This window comes from Microcebus murinus, chromosome 6 (assembly GCF_040939455.1).
Source record: "Microcebus murinus isolate Inina chromosome 6, M.murinus_Inina_mat1.0, whole genome shotgun sequence".
Classification (NCBI taxonomy): Eukaryota; Metazoa; Chordata; class Mammalia; order Primates; family Cheirogaleidae; genus Microcebus; species Microcebus murinus.
Genome location: NC_134109.1, coordinates 30,507,210 through 30,526,733, shown reverse-complemented (window position 1 = coordinate 30,526,733; position 19,524 = coordinate 30,507,210). Strand labels below are relative to the sequence as shown.

General features: G+C 47.7%; 1 protein-coding gene across 3 annotated transcripts in view; it reads right to left on the bottom strand.

The window, feature by feature from the left end:
* Window positions 1–215: 215 nt before the first annotated feature.
* MAP3K9 (mitogen-activated protein kinase kinase kinase 9) overlaps window positions 216–19,524 on the bottom strand; it is a 69,864-nt gene continuing 50,555 nt past the window's right edge. The window contains exons 4-12 of one of the 3 annotated variants that reach the window (XM_076003897.1): window positions 16,983–17,131; window positions 15,875–16,050; window positions 10,919–11,159; window positions 9,221–9,343; window positions 7,732–7,885; window positions 5,367–5,435; window positions 3,819–3,931; window positions 2,082–2,951; window positions 216–736 (exon numbers count right to left, since the gene is read on the bottom strand). In XM_076003897.1, coding sequence (XP_075860012.1) covers window positions 252–736; window positions 2,082–2,951; window positions 3,819–3,931; window positions 5,367–5,435; window positions 7,732–7,885; window positions 9,221–9,343; window positions 10,919–11,159; window positions 15,875–16,050; window positions 16,983–17,131 — 2,380 coding nt within the window. In that variant the 3' untranslated portion in view covers window positions 216–251. The remainder of the gene's footprint in view (window positions 737–2,081; window positions 2,952–3,818; window positions 3,932–5,366; window positions 5,436–7,731; window positions 7,886–9,220; window positions 9,344–10,918; window positions 11,160–15,874; window positions 16,051–16,982; window positions 17,132–19,524) is intronic. The other 2 variants (XM_012756142.3, XM_012756143.3) reach the window with 2 other exon arrangements.

Below are 19,524 nucleotides of genomic sequence, written 5' to 3'. Positions count from 1 at the left end.
CGCACCCCTCCCTCCCCTACATGGCCAGAGCTGATGGCCATAGTCCCCCCAGTGGACAGGAGTAGAGGGGCCCTGCGGGGCAGGAGACCCTCCGAAGTGGCCCTGTTCCCATCCCTTCCATCTTCAAAGTGCATTATCAGTGCAAGAAGCAGGGCTGGATCACGGGGGGCCCAACTCTGAGAAAGGGCTGTACCAGCCAGCTCCCCCCACCTCCTCCCGCTTCCCCCTTGCCCACCCCGCCCCTTCTCATGCTAAGACCAGAACTCTTGCTGGATCTCGTAAGAAGTGGGCCTGTGTGTGTTCAGTTCGGCTCTGCACAGCGGCACGGTGCTGTCCTGACTCTGCCCCTCTGCGTCCAGGTCCAGAAGCGTCCGCTCAGCGGGCGGCAGCGGCCCCGCCTGCAAGGGGAGCAGGGCGGGCAGCCCGGGCCGCTCCTCCACAGTGCTGCTGCTGCTGGCCAGGCAGGAGTCCAGGTTGCTGGGCGTCTCTGTGCTGGAGCTGTTGGCTGGGGAGGCGCTGCGGGCGTGGCTGGGGGACACGAACCACCAGGGGTCCAGCCGTTGCCGGTTGGCAGAAGGCCGAGGCCGAGGCAGAAACTCCAGCGTCTTGGGTCTCTCCAAGGTGGAGTCCTGCTGTGTGTTCCAGCGCCTTGGGGTTGGGGGAAAGACCACATTGGGGTCGGGGAGACGGGGGAATTCACCTGGGTCTCGACTGGGGCTGGGGGTTTTCAGCATTCCTGGTCAGGAGACAAAGGGAGAGGCATGAGATGAGGGTCCCAGATTTCGGGGCCAGATTTACATGGGCCCCTCCCCACCTGCCACCTGGGATAACACGCATTAACAACCAGGTATGGAGCACCTACGTGCCATGTAGTGTGCTGGGGGCACTGGGGAAACAACAGCGACCTAGAAGGCCACAGTCCCTGCATCTGGTAATAACAATAGGACACATGGGGGTCACATCTGCAATGAAATAACTTAAGGCAGATATCTGCAAATGGCCCGCAAGCCAGCCACCTGTGTTTGCAAACAAAGTTTTCCTGGAATGCAGCCACATCCAAAGTCTGCTTGCCCACTCAAGCAACATAGCTGAGTAGTCATAACAGAAAATGTATAACCCACAAAGCCGAAAATATTTACTACCTTGCCCTTTATCCAAAAGAGTTTGCTGACCCCTGACTTAAGGGAATGTCCGTCCATTCACTGTTCATCCATTGAATAAACACGTGATGGGACCAGAGCTAGATAACGGAAATCTAATAGGGTCTCTATTCCCAAAGAGGTCACATATCTGAGTATAACAAAAATATCTACAGGGAGGAAGGTCCAGCCAACCGGTTAAACACAATTGTCACTGACACTTGCATCTCATTGAAAGGGTACTGCCATCCTCTTTCCTCTTTCCCGACTGGACTAGAGGCTGTTTCCAAGTCAGACTTACATCTTCTAGGGAGCAAGGGATGGTGGCAGGGAAGGCCCAGGATGAGTGTGTGACAAGTGCTGCAGATGTCAGTTGGGGAGGGCAAGCACATGCACAGGGACAGCAATTTACCTGGCACACGTCCTGTCTGCAGAGACGGGCATGAGTGAGGGATGAGTGTTGGAGGGTGTGAAGAATGGGCGAAGCCTGCCTTATGAGTGTGTGTGAACTAATGCTATAATGAGAGGCAAGAGCCCAGCTATGTGGCAGAAAACACCCCTCCTACGTGCCCCGAAGGCTTCCTTGCTGGTAATTGCAGCATCCTGCTCAGGGGATCACCAGAAGCTACACTCCTGCCCTTCCGGTACCAGGAAAACACGACCCTACCCCAAAGGCCCAGGGTCTGAACATCCCACAGGAGTCCCAGGTCTGATTTTTCCTAGAACCTGCCTGTCTTCTTTCAATCCTCCGGGCACAGAGCAGAAAGAAGTCAGCCAACCCTGGCCACTCCCTGACCCCAGGTCGGTATTTCTCGACTAAGGGGAAGAACAGAGTTCACGCAAATCCAGAAGTGGAAAAAGGAAAAGGCACCTGCCAACGTCGTCACTCCCTGGGGAGGCATGAAAAAAGGAAAGAGAAACAAGGAAGAGGACAAGACCCACCTGCTCCAGGACTGGGGCTCAAGCCATTGCTGGAGGGGCTCCTGCTGGCCAGGAGAGCTGCCGGCTTGAGGGCCCCGTCAGAAGGAGTCCGCCGGTGACCACTCGGCTGCGTGGGGGCCGTGAGCGTGACATGGGTGGGAGTCAGAGACTGTTTCGGGTCTCGTTTGAAGCGCTCCACTCGGACATTGACCAGGGGGTTGTGGGTGCATGGGGCCAAGGGTGGGGCCTCCGCCGGGCTGACCGGCATCTCATACACCACGATCTCATCGCTGTCGGAGCGCAGCAGGGAGCGCGTGGAGTTGCACTCGGAGATGGAGGAGAGAGAGAGCAGCGTGAGGGAGGCGGAGGGGTCTCCTAGCAACAGCATGGGCTCTTCCTTCTTGAAGAGCTTTCGGGATGGGGGGCTGGTACTCCGGCGAGGACGGCTGGCCCTCTGGAAAAGACCCTCACGCCGCTTCTTCTCCTCCCGGGCTGGTGGCTCAGGCTCCTCCAGGGGAAGTAGCTGGCACTTGCCAGCTTCCAGCAAGTCAAACCCTAGCCCTGTGGCTGCGAGGACAGCCCCGCAGCCGAGCAGAGCCACCTCGCAGCGCCGGTGGTGAGGGCCGCCTCGCTTGAGGCTGTTGGTTGGCGTCAGCTGAGGGGTACTGGTGGCCGAGTTGACTGGGGTCGGCTCCTCGTGGCCTCCGTCACTGGAGGGGCCTTCCCCATCCTCTCCACGAGGAAATGGGATACAGAGGTAGGACTGGTTGGGTGAATGCTGTAGACGACTCTCTCCACTCCTCGGGCCTTCGCTGTCCTCATCCTCTGTGAAGATGAGAATGGAAGGGAGACAGGAAATGGGGAGGAAACAGCTAGAATAAGAAAGTGGTCCTTTCCCCCGACCCTGGGGCCTCCTGGCTCAGTGTCACGGACGCAAAGGCCAACGGTCTGACGAACAGGATGTGGAATTGGACATTAGGGCTTCCCCTTCCCACACTCAGCTGTGACCAACGTGAGGAAATCACTCTCCATTCCGGAGGCCATTTCCCTATTTGCAGAAAAGGGCATCCGGTAACTTGCTACTTCTTTCATAAGGGATCCTCAACACAAAGTCCAGTATGAGCCTCTAGAACACTGGACAGGACAGGAACATTCCTAATGTTTTTGTACCTTAAAATGAGAAGAGCCTCTGGGTTTCCAGAATGATGGCTTAGCAACTTGTCTTAAGACCAGTCTCCTGTGAAGGGTTAGAATCTCCTCCATGGAAGGCCAACCTCCTCTATGGATTGACGCATCACCTCCTTAGAAATCTACAGGGACACCACTATCCGAGGGAGCCTGGAGAAGCCCTCCCCCATGCAGCAGTCACTGGAACTCTGGGAAAGCTCCCTGGGAGGGAGGCTGCAGTGTCTGTACCACCGTCCTCCACTGTGTGGACTCCCCACATTATGATATGAGGAAACAGACCCAGAAAATGGAAATGCCTGGTGTGAGGCCCCAAGGGGACGATTACTGGCCCCTAGGGACAGAATTCCAAGGGCAGGCTCCACGGTAGCTGTAGGAGTAAATGGGGATTTGGGAAGACTCAGTGAAATGGGAGCAGAGGAAACTAAGAAGAGATAGTGTGGGGGCCAGCAGTTGAGAGAAAGAGGAGACAACTCCCATGAATAGTCCCAGGGGTCCTTAAGCAAACCTAGAAGCTTGGGCAAAGGTTCCCCAAGGAAGCAGGGAGAGAACCGAGACAAGAGCAGTGCTTACCTATCTCCATAAGGCTGGTGAACCCAGGCAGGGCCAGGCTGCTCCTTGGGCCCTTCCCCAGGTTGGGGGCACTGGAGGACCACTGCTTGTATCCATCTACCAGGGACTTGAGGCTGAATAAGAGGACAGAAGGAAATTGTTAGAACTGGTCACTTCCCTTACTTCCCTCAGCTCCATGTGCCTATGGGAATGCCTCTCCCCGTCTGTTTTATTGCACCACAGAGCCTTGGGGGACAGGAACAACTCTTACTGAGCCCACCTGCATCACAGACAAAAGTGCACATGCTCCAGGGAAGGCAAAGCAGTGACAGGATGCACCCCCCACATGCTGCTGTGGGACTGTAGAAAGATCTGGGGGACAGGGCGGTACAAAAAAGACGGAAAGGATAAGGACTGCTCAGCCAATGGGGGTCTTGCCTTGATCCATCCACTCAGTGCACAGACACTGAACGAAATGCACTCATGACGTCAGAAATGCTGCAATGAAAGACCTGCAGAGCCAGGCAAGCACCAGGCAGCGGAGCTCATAGAGGTGGGCCAGGCCACTCCACTCACACCATTTCTCAGTCTCTCCGTTCAAGCTTACGGCATGCTTAGGCAACTTTCAAAGCCATCCACTTTTCAAAAAGAAAAGTCAACTAACAAAGCTGCGCCAACCCAGTGCACTTTGGGACAGACCTATGTGGGGTAATACACAGCGCTGACCCAGAGCCCTCAGTTTGTCGGGGGTGGAGAGAAAGAGGACAGGAGCTCACTTTCAAATCCCTGTAATCAGCTCATGTGGCAAGCCGGTAACTCTCCCAGGATACAGCCTGGGCACCCTGCTGACCCCCATGCAGCATGGAGGGATCAGAGGCCCAGGAGCACTGGTCTTTTCCTTAGAGGACAGTGAAGGGAGGACCGAGGAATCTGTGGGCTGTGGTTGCCTTGGGGATTTTGGAGTTATGATCAGAAGTGGCTCCTTTTTTAACACTAGAAAGAAATGTTCAACTAAAAGTCTCCTTTCCCCAGAGTCCCAGCCTATCTTAAGGAAGGGGAAGGACCAACTTTCTCCCTGACCTCAGAACTCTGTCTCAAGTGCTATCAGAAATACGAATGAATTAAAGTACAGTCCAGCCACCCCTGGTTTCAACTAAAATACAGAGCCAGAGATAAGCCTGCCACTAAACCCACAGCCTGGGACTTCCAAATTATAATCTTGTAACCTCACTTTTAGCTCTGGATCCAGGAAAATCCAAAATAGCAAAGTCAAAACCAGTGCTCAAGACCAAACAATAAAAAGCCACGTTGTCTTCTCCCTAAAGCTAAGGGTGCCAGGAATATGCCAAGAATTAACTGGAGTAGTCAGCGGAGTGAAGAATAAGGTAAGGTTAGATCAACACAGGAATATTCCCAAGGTGCACGATGGTACCGCTTAAAACAAAATGAATTCACAGTTCAGCCCTGGCAACAACGAGGCTTGGTTCTATGGGGTGTGCTGTGAGAACGAGGAAATGGAAGGGGGCTTGTTACCAGCACAGTTGGTGAAAGGGTGATGATTAGACTCACCCCAAGTAGAAATGTGGAGATTCTGATGGGGTACTTAAACCATTAGCTTTCTCACGCCTCTGAGGGGATCTTCAACAAATAAAGAGAATCAGTAGCAGGCAATGGAGGGCACATCAGCTCAGCCTCTCCCGCACCAAAACATGGACACAAGGCTGGACTCGAGCTATTTATACGTTGTCAGCTGCCTCCTCCTGGTCCGGTCAGCAAAGCCCACGCCGTGAAAGAATCTTAACCAGATGGCCCTGCTTAAGCTGCTACAGACCCAGGACCTCCCAATCTGTAGGACAAAGATCCCTGGGCAGCCACAGGGGCCTGTAAATCCATGGATCCCAAAAGGTGTCTACAGACAAGTGTATATGTTGCAGACAGATATGCACTATTTTCAAAAGGGTGAAGATGTAAATTTATTTAACATTGCTGAACTCAAGATAGCTTTTGGTCATTACATATTTTCTTTGGTCAACAGGTATGAAATTTAGAAATATTAGCATTTAGAGGTTCTCAAACATTGGTGATGTTAAAGAGGTCTTTACTTGAGACTGGATTAAATAAACTTTTATTTCTTCAATAGGAACTGCGGATCATGAATAATTAAGTCATATATTTTGAATTGCTTCAAGTTTGCGAAGGCAAATCTATGGAAGGAGGAAGAAAATCCCAAAGTTAATATTTTGTAATGTGAAATAAATGTTAATTTACTACCAAGACAAAAAATATCTCTAAATGAAGCAGAATCATAGAAATTACTGGAATCCATAGCAAGCCTGCTAAACTCTACCTGGAATCCCATTAATGTCAAGAAATATCAAAAGACTCAGGGTGACTGAGTTTCCTGGACCCAGCTCAACCCTGCTCTGACCCAGGGCTCAAAGAACAAACTGGAGAGCTCTTGCTCCTCCAGCACTTAGTAGAATAGAGCAATTCGCCACCCCCAAGGATTCAACTGCTGAATTCTTACACAGCTTAGCTACTTTGCCCTACATATCGAGGTTTTCTATTTAAAAGTATCTAGTGACTTTTCAAGCCTAGCTTCAGAGAGTCAATCTTTTATGAACTAAACTGTTATTATCACCTTTAGCTCAGATCTGACATGCAGAAATAATAGATCTTAGACATGATATTTTAGTATTTGAAGGATTACCAAGGCCAGTTACAGGTTCAGGCCCCCTATAAGCCTAATATTCAACCTTAGAAGCTCTTTGGAAAGTCTCTAAAAAAAGGTGAAGGAGACTGCTGGTTATGCTCGCACTTAGGGAAATCAAGAAACACTGTTCTAGATTCTGACCCAGGAATAAGTATACATTGTTCTGTCCATGCTTCAAATATGAAACAGAATTGCATGAGAAGCTAAGAAGAGTCCTCGTAGCTGATATTTACATATGTTTACCATGAGCCAGCCAATCAATGCTCTATGCGCTTTACAAAGATGAATTTACTTAATTAACCCTCACATCAGCTCTAAGAGATGGGTGCTAATATTATCCCCATTTTATAGATGAGAAAACATTACAGTCACACAGCTAGCCGTGGTGGAGCCAGGATTCACATCTAGGTAGTCCGGTGCCAGGATCCACACTCTCCACTCCCACACTACGAGTGCCCCGGCCTGTGAATAGCTGGGACTCAGGGGTGAAGCGGACCCTTAGGCCTTGACCCCACAAGTGAGAACAGAAGCACATTCAAGGCACTCGGGCCCCCCTGTTGTCTGCCCAGAGCGGGCCCTCCTACGTGTCAGTGTGGCTATGGGTGAGGCCTGACCGAAGTGCTAGTGCCCTGGAGTTAATCCACCTGCACTACCAGGGCTGGGTTATCTGCCCGCCCGCCCCTGCCTCAGGGTGAGCCTCGAGTCAAGAGAGTCCCGCTAGCTTCCGCTCTCCCTTCTCTTTCTTCTCAATGGATGTTTTAAGGCAGAAGAGCCAGGTATATTAAGTAGAACACTCTGGCAAAACGTTTTACATTTGGTTAACGCTTGGGCTGCTTGCTACTCTGAGTACGACACCCCCAGGGCCCGGCAGACTAACTCTTTACAAAGGTCTGGTGGAGCACAGCCACACTCATTCATTTACACGTTGTCCCGGCAGCATCTGCGCCCCAGCAGTGGAGGTGAACAGCGGCAACAGAGCCAGAAGGATCACACGGCCTAACATATTCATTATCTGGCTCTTTATGGGAAAAGTTTGCCAACCCCTGTCCTAGAAGGTTCCAGGGGACAAGGAGGGTGAAAAATTCTGTTGTAAAGATCAAGAAGCTTGTCATTTCTCAGAAAGCACTGAAACATACGGCAGGGAGAAAAGGTCTTTCACATGTTTTAAAACCATGTACCTGCCTTTCAGTGAGAAAGAATTTCACTTCAGTTGGCTCTTACCCTTCATCTCCTGAGGCAAGCTCCTTCTGACCAAGTGTCCCTGGCCCCCACGTCCGCCCCTTCTTCTTCGAGGCCCTCTTCTCCTCCTCCTCCGCTTCCTCCTTCGCGATGACCGAGCTTCTGCCCCAGGTTTTGCTGCTTTCGCCCGGTGTCACTGTGAATAATAAAGGTTGGGTAGGATCTGGAAAACGGACAGACAGAGCACCCCAAAACTAGCCTGTACATCCCTGGGCGCGTGCGCGTGCACGCCCCCCCCCACACACACACACTTAGAGCTGCGGGGAAGTTAGACCTCATCAAAAACTGAGCCCATGTGGACCCTTCCAGGAAAATAATGGAGCTCTCAGCCACCCATCATACAGCTCTCTCAAAGGACTAAATTTTGGGAAAACTTCCCAAATTCTCACAAGTCTGATGTAAAGCTAGAGCTCAGGCCAGCCAGACATCAGAGTTCCAAACAGGCCTGACGTACGGAATTTATCTTGCTGGGTGGAAATAGATCGAGGGGGAATGAGGAGGCAGGAAGGGGCAAACAGACAAGGGGTGAGGAAGGTGTGGAAGCGCAGACATTCTGGGAGGAAAGGGCTGGGAAGGAGGAACGTGAGGAGCTCCAGACTGTGGAGAAGGAAGTCAGGAGTAGGAGAAAGGGAACTAACAGGCCTAGAGAAAGATCGTAGGTTGAGAAGAGGAGCATGCATCTGGCATTGACACCGTAGAGCAGGTGGAGACCCAAAGGCCTCAGGGACCAGGCTTCCATCATAAATGAGTAAAGTGGACCAGTTACCAAAACACAGGGAGTCGAGGGGACTGCAGCAAAACATGGAGCATATGGCTTTGCTATTAGTTCCAGCCAGCTATGGCCAGTAGAAAAGGGAACCCCCTGGTTTGATTTTTCAAGGAAAGCCAGAAATCCAGGATTTTTAAATGAAATCTATCTTTAAATCAGGGGAATGAATTCATTCATGTGTGTGTATATTATATATGTATATACATATATACACATGTGGCAACAAAAATAAAATTGGTCCAGATTTGGCCAATTATAAAGTATTTGGCAAGTTTCTTTAGGACTTATACTTTGGAAAAATCCTTCCTTGAGAAGCATGGATTAAAAAAAAAAAAAAAAAAAAATGATGCCCCAAATATGGCAGAGAGTGTGCTAGGTCCCCAGGCCAGGTACCATCCTGTGTCTATATCACACCCCAGTTTCCAAATGGCTTTGTAATTCCCTAGACCCCTTCAGGACCCAGAACCCCCCTTGCTGCTATCTGACTAAGAGCACAAGGGAGAGGAAGCAGCAGCAAAGTTAATGGAAAGAAGCAAGGGGGTGCTAAGGGTATGCGTACATATGTGCATGTGTACACACATGGCGACAAGAGTGGCAGAAGGTATGGATGGAGCAAGCCTGGGCCAGTCGGTGGCTGGACAGGGCAGGGGACAGGTGCCCCTGGTGTGTTCTGGACCCAGCTAGTTTGGGAAACAGTCTCACACTGGATGGCGCGAAGGCGGGGGATGATGGTGGGGCTTGCGGGAGGACTGGAGCGGCTGTTGATAAGATTCTTCCTTTTATCCATGGTGGGGGAGGCCTGCACCGTGAACTTGTGCTGGAAATCTGCTTGAGGAAAGACAAACACATGCGTGTGCATTAAAATCTTCCCATAGTCAGATTCGTATAAGAAATCTGACATTTCCTGGCAGGCCTGAGGGACAGGCCCTAGTTTCCTGAAAAGCTCTTTGTTCACCTGGGAAATGTTCTCTTTCAGAACCATGTATTTTTCCCAAGGGACAGGGCAGGATAAAAGTAGGAAAAGATGAAAAATTCATTACCCAAGTGAACTTCATTACACAGTCTTCATAAAGCTGTCAATATAACGTATATGGGTGGGACAATTATGTATTCAGAATAGCTTTTAGCTCATGAGATCATGTTGATTATTGTAGGAAATTTAACTCAAAATTCTTGGTTTCATATAATCTATTACTAGATAGATTTTGGCCTTCTTTTCTCAGGGACCAAAGTACGGAGACTGATGCTTCTCACTACATGCAGACAGAGCAGGGTACTGCGGACCAGCCCTTGGTGGGGACCCAGGGAAGTGAGAGATGGGGCAGATAGCTCCAACCCTGACATAGTCCCAGGCAGTTGGGTACAGCACAAAGAACGTAAAGCTGGCAGCTCTGAATTCCTGAGCTTCAGTCTCCTCATCTATCAAACAGGTATAATAAATAGCTGCTTGCTTGCACCTAGGTCTCCCCACCAGACTGTGACCTCCCTGCAGGTGGGAACTGTCCCTTTTATATCTGCAACCCCAGCACGCAACAGTACGCTGGCACCTAAATGCTTGAGAGATGCTTAAAGACTCCATGCTGTCCAAAATTAAAGAAAAATGTGCAACCAGGAAACCAGTAAACATGTCCCACGAACACATTCACTCCATTTCGTTGAATGAATTCTCTCGTGTGCACTTAAGCCACCATTCTAGTATTTAAAATCATCCAACATTGCTCCTATGATGCCATTTTTCCTTGGTTCCTTACACTTCTAATAAGCCTGCTTCCCAGGGCCTTATCAACTCAGAACACTACAAACATTTTTATCTACATAAACACTCACCTCCCTCCATGGGTACACTACACACTACAAAGATTCTAATTCATAGTTTCATATCTCTTTACATTTTCCCCAAGGCTGTAATATCATAAATGTACCTGTATTCAGCTGATGCATGTTTCTGAAAGGCTATGGGTAAATCTTAAATTATTATATAATACATTAAACCTTCTCTTGACTGCACCCAGAGAACGAATTCTTTAAAGAAGCCTTGAGACGAGTTATTTTACAGAGCCAAGTCTTCTCTTGTCTCACACATGCACATCCTGGAGCCGTTTTCCCCCAATCACACACTTGCTTCTCCAGGTCTGCCTAAAGTGAGATGCGCGCCTGTGTGAGCCGCCAGGATTTAGCAGGCTGGACCTCGCCGGTCTACCCTCATATTCCGTGTGCATTCATTTACACTCAACAATTGCCCTGGAGTGGGGTAGATTTTCAGCAAGCCAGTCTTCCCACGGAACACAATGGCCCATTTTAAATGGGCTCCGCTTTGAGGCCAGGGGCCTTGTCCCCAGAGCTCCTAAGACCCTCTGCCACACCAGCTCTTTGCTGCCCTGCAGGTCCCTGGCCACTGACCGGAGGGGAGGCTGATGCGGTTGCCGTCCTTGAGCTTCAGCCGGCTCTTCCTGAACTTGCCCTTGCGTTTCTTCACCCGGGGCTTCTCCTGGCACAGCTGGTGGATGATGATGTTGAGCTCCCGTTCCAGAATGTCGATCTCCCGCTCGGCCAGCTCCTGTTCCCGACGCCGCAGCAGTTCCTCCTGGTTCTTCTGCTGCAGCGCGGCCCGAGTCAGCTCCTCCTCCCAGGTGCGAAGCTCCTGCAGGACGGGCAGAACGGTCAGAGAGAAGAGTGGGGCACTCGGTGCAGAGGGGCCCTGGGGGGAGGCCTGAGAATGCCCAGAGGGTTCATGGCAGCCTAGAGAACTCTCCTGTGATGCTCGGTGGAGACCCGGCTCACTAGTCAGCTGGCAAAGGAACACCTGACCACCTTGGATGGCGGGACAGGAGGCTGGGAACAGCCATCGTGAGGACACAGCCAGAGAAGCCAAAGCCATGGGCCAAGCCTCAGACATGAAGGCTGGGGGTGTCCAGTTGCTCCTTCATTCTTGATTAAAACTGCCTGTGGTTGAAAAAAGAATCAGAATTTGAATAGAAAATATAATAATGCATTTGAATTTGACAGACTTGATTCTATTTTAATTTTTTCTATTACAAAAAAAGATTTTTTTAAAACTAGAGCTCACTTAGAGTTGTCTAGCTTAAAATGTATCCACTGTAAATGAAGCATCCTCCAGGCATCACCTAACATTCAAATAAAAATAAATATATTTTGGCTGGGCCCAGTGGCTCACGCCTGTAATCCCAGCACTCTGGGAGCCTGAGGCAGGTATATTGCTCAACGTCAGGAGTTTGAAACCAGCCTGAGCAAGAACGAGACCCTGTCTCTACTATAAATAGAAAGAAATTAATTGGCCAACTAAAATATAAATATATATAAATATATATATTTATATTTTAGATATCTAAAATATTTTAGATTTTAGAATTTTATATTTAAATATAAAATTTATATATATATATATATATATATATATATATATATATATATATATATAAAAAATTAGCTGGGCATGGTGGCGCATGCCTGTAGGCCCAGCTACTCGGGAGGCTGAGGCAGAAGGATTCCTCGAGCCCAGGAGTTTGAGGTTGCTGTGAGCTAGGCTGACACCACGGCACCCTAGCCTGGGCAACACTGTGAGACTCTGTCAAAAAAATAATAATTATAAATATAAATATATTTCCAAGGTGGCTGTTGAAAACGTAGGTGAGACATGTCCTCCACATCTTTGTGTTCGCTTGGAGAATGAGTCCACTGAGGGGTGTGGTTTCAACTCTCCCCTTACTTTACAGGACAGCAATTTGCTACGGAAGGATCACGAAAGCACAGCAAGGAGAAGAGAAAACGTTTCCTGAGGTCTCTGCCAGGTGCTCACTCTAGAAGCAAACTCGCCCACTGTTCTATCACACACCCTGAAACTAACCGTTCAGTGGGCACAGAAGAGTCACCCAGCACAGGCTGTGCCTCTCAGCACCTCAAGGACAAGGACAGCCAGTCTCACTGCTGAGGGGAGAGTTGGAGCCAGAAATCGGGAGGCAGAACCGGGACAAAGTTCCATCTGGAATCCTTTCTTGGGACCCAAAAACAGTCCCTTTTGTCCTCCTCTGAGAACAGAGGTAGGAGCCACATCAGGTGGGCAAAACCTCTTCCTTGCCTCCCCCTTTTATTCTGCATGACTTTATAAGTGAGCCCAGGATTAAGTTCCTGGGAGGAGGGTGGGGAACAGAAAATCAGGACGTAAGACAGAAAACAGAAATGAAAACAAAGCCCGTGTATAACATTTTAGAATCTAGTATCTAAACTGTTAACACTGGTTACCCTGGGCCTGGGAGTTAAGTGGGGTGGTTGGGAGTGGAAAGACTAAAATTTAGCAAGTCTCAATGTCAATAATCTGAGAGAACCACGTCCAAAAAGTATGCCATTTCTTCAATAAATCAGCCATAGCAACAAAACTGTGGTCTGTGGTCAAAACTTGATTTCTCAATGAAACACACCACTGTAAGAAGCCATTCTGAACTAAAACAAAATAGGCAAACCTATTTGGGGAACCTAGAGCTAGAAAAAAAGTATGTGAGCATATAATGGAGAAGTGAGAAGCAGGTAGAGAACAGAACAGAGGACAGAGACAAGATACAAATAAAATATTCTGATGTTATAAACTTGTCATTCAACTTGTGTTCCACCTCCCAAGATATATCAAAGGAGCCATAAAAATGATAGAAAGGATCAGAATACCAGGGGTCAAAAGAAAAAAAAATGATAGAGAGAAAAGACAAGAGAAGTAGCACATTGAAAAGTGTCTGGTGCAGGGTAGATGCTCAGTGGTTGAGTAACTATGGAGTCAATAAATAAATGAGAAATAATAAGGAAACAAAGGACAATTTTACAAATTCATCCTTCTTTACTGGAATCTAGATTCACCCTAAGTTCCTGAGAGCTGAACTTGAACTTTTGAACTTCTGCTTCTCTGATGAAATCAGCCTCAAACTGACTGTTGTGCACCCTCCAATCTTTGGTTCCCCTGCCCCACTACCAGGAGAACAAATAACATGAGAGATGCAGGAAAATTATTCCTGCTGGGTTGATTTTGCTGTTAAAAGGAAATGTTTAAAAGTTCAAACTAATTTCAACCTTTTAAGTGCTCATCTCCTGCATGTTCTTGTCTAAGGGATGGTTTGGGTCTTAGCCCCTTCCTTTAAAGGAACTCAAATCCCAGACTAGAGACCAATCCATCTTCACAATACCTAGAAGCAGTAGTAGGTTGAGTCAATCTGAAGAATGAGCTGGATCATATGGTAAATCAGGGTATTTGTGGAGTATACACCTATGGCACCATACACCTGAAAGACCCTCACAACACACGGCTAATCCCTACTTGTGAAAAAGAGTCACTCCAGAAGGAAAACTCTTTATACATCTTACTTTCATTTACCAAATGATAAGCCTTATCACAGAGAGGCTTCATGGCATGGTGGTTAGCAGCAAGGACTCTGGAACAAGGTGCCTGCAATTCAGGTCCCAGCTTCACTGTCATTAACTGTGTGGCCTTGGGCAAGTTAATGTGGGCACCACATGTAATAGAGAATTAATAGCACTGTCACCATAGACATAAGATGATGATTATCTTATTACACAAAACAATTCATATAAATTATAAGAAAGCACGGCACGTAGTGCATGCTCTGCAGATATTAGCTATTATGAGCATGGGTTTGACGTTTCCTAGTAACTACTTACTGACAAACTCCCACTTTCATTTTTCTTAATGGCTGGTACCCTTATAATTTCATCAATCCAAAGAAGGGTAACAAAGAGTCTGTGATTCAGCAATCAAAAAAAAAAAAGACCCCAAAGGCCAGCAACTCTGCAGGTTCTTCTAGCCAGAATGGGAACAGGTTCTTACAATGATTATTCAATAGTCAGTGCAGGTCCACCCACCAGGTCTGAAGATTCGTCAGAAGCTCACTCCATTCTTCCACAGAATGCTCACGGACCTGACAGTAGCACTGGGCTTAGCACTGTGCTGTGATCCATACAAAGAGTTTAATCTCTTCAAATCAGCTCCAGAAATTATTTTTAAGCAACATGTATAGGGGAACAACAATGATATTACGAAGAATGCAGGTTTGGGAATCAGAAGGCCCAGGTTGGTGGTTCTGCTTCCCCACTTACCAGCTCTGTGAGTTAGGCACATCACTGACCCTCAGCTCTGAGATGGAAATGGTAACACCTGCCCTACACACTGGGGGCAGGGGCCCTAGGACCCCTGGACAAAACAGATAAAAAGATCTCATCAAACCTTTCCAGTGAAAAAACTGGGAAACCTAAAGTCATACACACTTTTGACTACTATTATAGTCATATTGCTATTATCTTCCCAAATTCCCATAGCGCAGAGTGAGAAAAGAAAAAGAAATGAACAAAGTCTATATGAAGGTGCCTTTTGCCTGAGCTTTATCCCTTAGATTCAGTCCTGCCACTACAGTATAAGCAACATAACTGCTTGTAACTGGCTTCCCCTGTGTGCACACTGACCGCCGGTGACACGCCAAGGGAGCAAAGAAGGGCCATTTAGGGAATGGCCACAGAAACAAAAGGGCAGATCTCTAGTAGGCTAGAGATCTGAACTCCCTGGTTGGTAAGTGCTTGGAATACTTTTCATAAAAACACGAAAAATGCCACACACTTTCAGACCCTATCCATGGCCCATATTCTGTTTCCAATTCTGATGTCAAAAGACATCAGAAGGACCGAGTGGAGTGGCTCACGTCTGTAATCCTAGTATTCTGGGAGGCCAAGGCAGGTGGATCATTTGAGCTCAGGAGTTTGAGACCACCCTGAGCAAGACCGATACCCCGTCTCTACTAAAAATAGAAAGAAATTAGCTGGACAACTAAAATATATATAATATATATATATATATATATAATTAGCCAGGCATGGTGGCACATGCCTATAGTCCCAGCTACTCGGGAAGCTGAGGTGGGAGGATTGCTTGAACCCAGGAGTTTGAGGTTGCTGTAAGCTAGACTGATGCCATGGGACTCTGTCTCAAAAAAAAAAAAAAAAAACAAAAAAAAAACACAAAAGACACTGGTAGGATGTTCTGATGACTGTTCTCAATGTTGAAATATCCTATATCAAGTTAACCTTCCTCTGTAAGTCCGCCGTACAATCAAGAAACCTTTCCAGAGCCCTCTCCCATTTTCAGCTGGCAGAGTGAGACACCCAGCGGGTAACTGCCCAATTGTGCACTTTTCTGGTTTGGACAACAAAGCGGATACCAAGCAGGAGGGTGGTGGTGTCAGAATCAGAGTGGGCAGTCAGACTCAGTCCAGAGACCCCAGGGGAGAGGTCCATGAATTCAACACATGACATTTTTCTGTTTTTATTTTTTAATTTTTTTAATTTTACCTTTTCTTTGGCCCTGAGTTGGTCAAACATCTCCTGAATCTCATGTTTCCAGTCATCCTGCAGGCAGTGGAAGGAGTCCTTGGGCATTTCAAAGAAGCCAGACTCCTCTATGGTAGTGAGCTGGTCCAGGATATTGGTGAACGATGGTCGTGAGTGGGGGTCGGGATTCCAGCAGTCTGCAGGGGCGCGTGAGGAAACAGAAACCATGAACAGACAGAGGCCAACGCAAGACCGAAGATGTGACGTGACCTCATTTACCAGAAAACTACCTCTCGTTTCTCCTTCCAGAAACAGAGGTTGGAATTTACGAAACCCCAAATGGGGCTCGGGAAGTTAAACAAGCTGTCCGTCATAACATCTGTAAAGGATGAAACTGGAAATAAAGTGCAGCAGGTCTGCACTTGTCCCATTCTGTTAAATAAGTATTTTTAAAAAAGCAAGCCCAAAGAATTTGCTCGAATAAAGTACTACTACCACAATTTACCATGTTACCATATGATTCAAGTCCTAACAATGGTTAACTACACCCTGGGGCTCAATTTCCCATAAATAAAGGAGCTACTCTCCCCCCACCCCAATGGAGTGAGGAGAAGGCAAGGTTAAAAAGCATCAGGGTGGGAGTCAGGCAAAGTGAATTCTACCTAATCCCAGATCAGCCGCTGCCCAGTATGACAGCCACTCGACCTGGCCACTTGACCTCCCTCAGCTCTGGATTTCTCACTTACAAAATTATGGGGTAGGACTAGATGACTTAAGAGTTCCTATCTTCTTAGATGTTCTTCATTTCTGTATGTAAGACACTCAGAGGTCCTGAAATAAAAGCTGCTATACCTTCTTATTTCATGTTAAGTAACAACAGCTGAAGCACTGGCTTTAGATACTAAGTCAACTGCACAGTCCCTGGAGATGGAGGGCAGAGACCTGCGACAGAAGGATGCTGACATCATCTTGAAGTTGCTCTTCCAGCTGCCCACAGGATGCCTCCTTGGGTGACTAATACTTTATCTCCTCTTTTAGTAACTGATCTTACAGAATTGGCCAAAATCTACCAAGTGCTTATAAGAAGGTAAATTGTCTCCAATTTTGTTCAGGCCAGGGGATGACTTACCTTCCATGAGTTTGGCAAAAGGTTCTGGGCACGTAGAAGGAATAGGAAGGGCGAGTTTGTTCATGGCCACTCCATAAGCTACCGCTAAGCCATCGATGCCGCGGAAGGGCACCTCGCCAGTCAGCAGCTCCCAAAGCAGCACCCCGTAGCTAGGGAGAGGAACGAGACAGAAGCCATATAATAAACCGCAGGTATAACTCCACTGAAATAGCTCACAAGGCTTTCCTGAGCATGCCACATTCTCCCCAACACACAGAGAAACTCAAGAAATAGAAGTACTAATGCAATACAAAAGGGAAGCCATAAAGCCTACTTGCTAAAAGCAAAAAAAGCCAAGCATGCTTGGTTTCAAAGTCTTGTTCCATAACTCCCCAGCTATGTGACCTTGTACAAGTTCCTACATCTCTCTAAGGCTCTAATTCCTCATCTGTAAAGTACAAATAGCATTACCAGTCTCATGAGGCTGTCATGAAATTAAATGAGTTACTACAGAGTTTAAATAAGTGCTCCATGGCCACAGCTATTTTGTTACTGTTAATGAAATAAACTGGTAGAAGAGGCAGCCTCCCAAAGATAAATTCTTTTCCATTTTAAGAAAACTTCAGCTTTTGCCACAGATACTTTTTTCAGCTTTACAAAAGCAGAGAGCCTACCACTCAAAAACAGGTTTTGCTTCCCTACAAGATTTCTTTAAATGCCCGCTAGGTTGAATAGATTCCTGCCCCCGAAGCAGCATGAGTGGGTCCTTAATGGAGACCTTTGTCTAATTCAAAGGGAAAAGTTTCATAAGGGCAGCCCGCATCGGTGGGGCAGAGCGGTGTGTCCGCTGGGAGAACTTCATCGTGCCCTCGTGCCCTCCCCACCTTTCATGTGCACATGAAGAATTTCTTTTCTCGAGTCCTGTGAGTCAGGCAAGGCAGAGTACAAAGCTTAGTGGAAGAATTATTCTACAAATTCACAGTTAGAACCAGACAAAAATCACTCAGCAGTCCTTCCAAGAATAAGTCAGAACAAGAAAATATAAGGCTATGAACAATCAGAAGAACGGTGCTCCGGAGGTTTTCAACATCTACCTCGAATTTATTGTGATATTCATCAATAGTTTGCAACCAACAATAAAGGTCATATTAATTTTAAAAATAATAATAAAGCCCATACCATGTATCATGATACCTTGTACATGTAGAGTGCTCAGGTACCTTCCAAACATCACCTTGAATCCCTATAACAAGCCTGAGAGATAAGTACTATCACCATTTTGCAGCTGAGGAAAATAACATTTAGATGGGTTTAGTAGCATAGGTTAAGGGTGTACACGGAGCATATCTTCATGGGCCCTGGACCAACAACTCTCAAGTCTTTCTCTCTAGAATGCCTTTCTACCATTTCTCGACTTGATAAACTCTAATCATCTTTTCAGATCCAACCCAAACGTCCCAGCATTTATTCATTCATTTTAAACATTGACTAAATATATACTCTGCATCAAGCTCAATGCCAGGCCCTGGGATCCAGGATAAAAGACGCAGATCTTACCCACAAAGAGAGGAGTGAGTAGGAGAGAAGAGAGGACCACCAGAACACCACAAGGGCACAAAGGAAGGCCACCTGTGCCAGACCAGGAAGGAAGCGGGAGACAGACCCTGGGCCAAACCGTGACTGCCGAGTGAAGGAGAGGGTCAGTGCTGCAAAGGCAGGGACCTGTGTGTGCAGAGACACGATGCAGAGTGTGTGCTGGCCCGCAGAGAATCTCAAGAGGTCTGGCTTGGCTCCCAAGAAAAGCAACGTGCCAATCGTGTCAGTGCATCAGAGGCTACCGAGGGACCTTCAGCGCAGCCTGACCAGTCTCAATGGATGATGGCTTTACGCTAGCAAGGCCTCCAAATACTGTCATCTTCTTTATGTGTCTTGACAGGAAAAAAGCCCAGTACAGAATTGCAGGTCTTGACTTGTCTAGACCAAGGAGCTGGATTTTAGTCAGAGGCTGAAGGGAACAACGCTGGACACAGTAGGAAGCCTTCCCTGACAGCCCCAGATGGTCCTCGGCCCTTCTGAGCTGCCATGTATCGCAGTTGTTTGTTTACCAGCCTGTGGGCTCCTAAAGAGCAGAGACAACAGTTTTTAATGTTTGCATCCTCAGGGCCCCACACAGGCTCTGGTACACAGTAGGCACTCATAGATGAGTGAGTGAGTTGGAGGGGAGGGCACGCGCGGTCAGATGGTCCTGCAAGCTGTCCAAGTAAACCTAGAACACCATCAAGAATTGCACTATTGCACTTCTTCACAAACCTTTAATGTGACTCATCTAGACATTGGTCATGCTGGGCAGCTGCTACCAAGTGACGTCTAAGAACCCTCAGCACAGCCGACCAGATTCCTGGGTCAAAGCCACCTTCTGCTCTTGGCATTAATGCCACCTCCATCCTGGAAAACAAACACCAAAGGTCCCGCAGAACCCTTTCTTCCAGTCAGGCAAAGACAACTGGTATCTGAGCCCTGACTACCCAGAAAGACAGTAGAGTGTTTCAAAGATCCCAGCGTG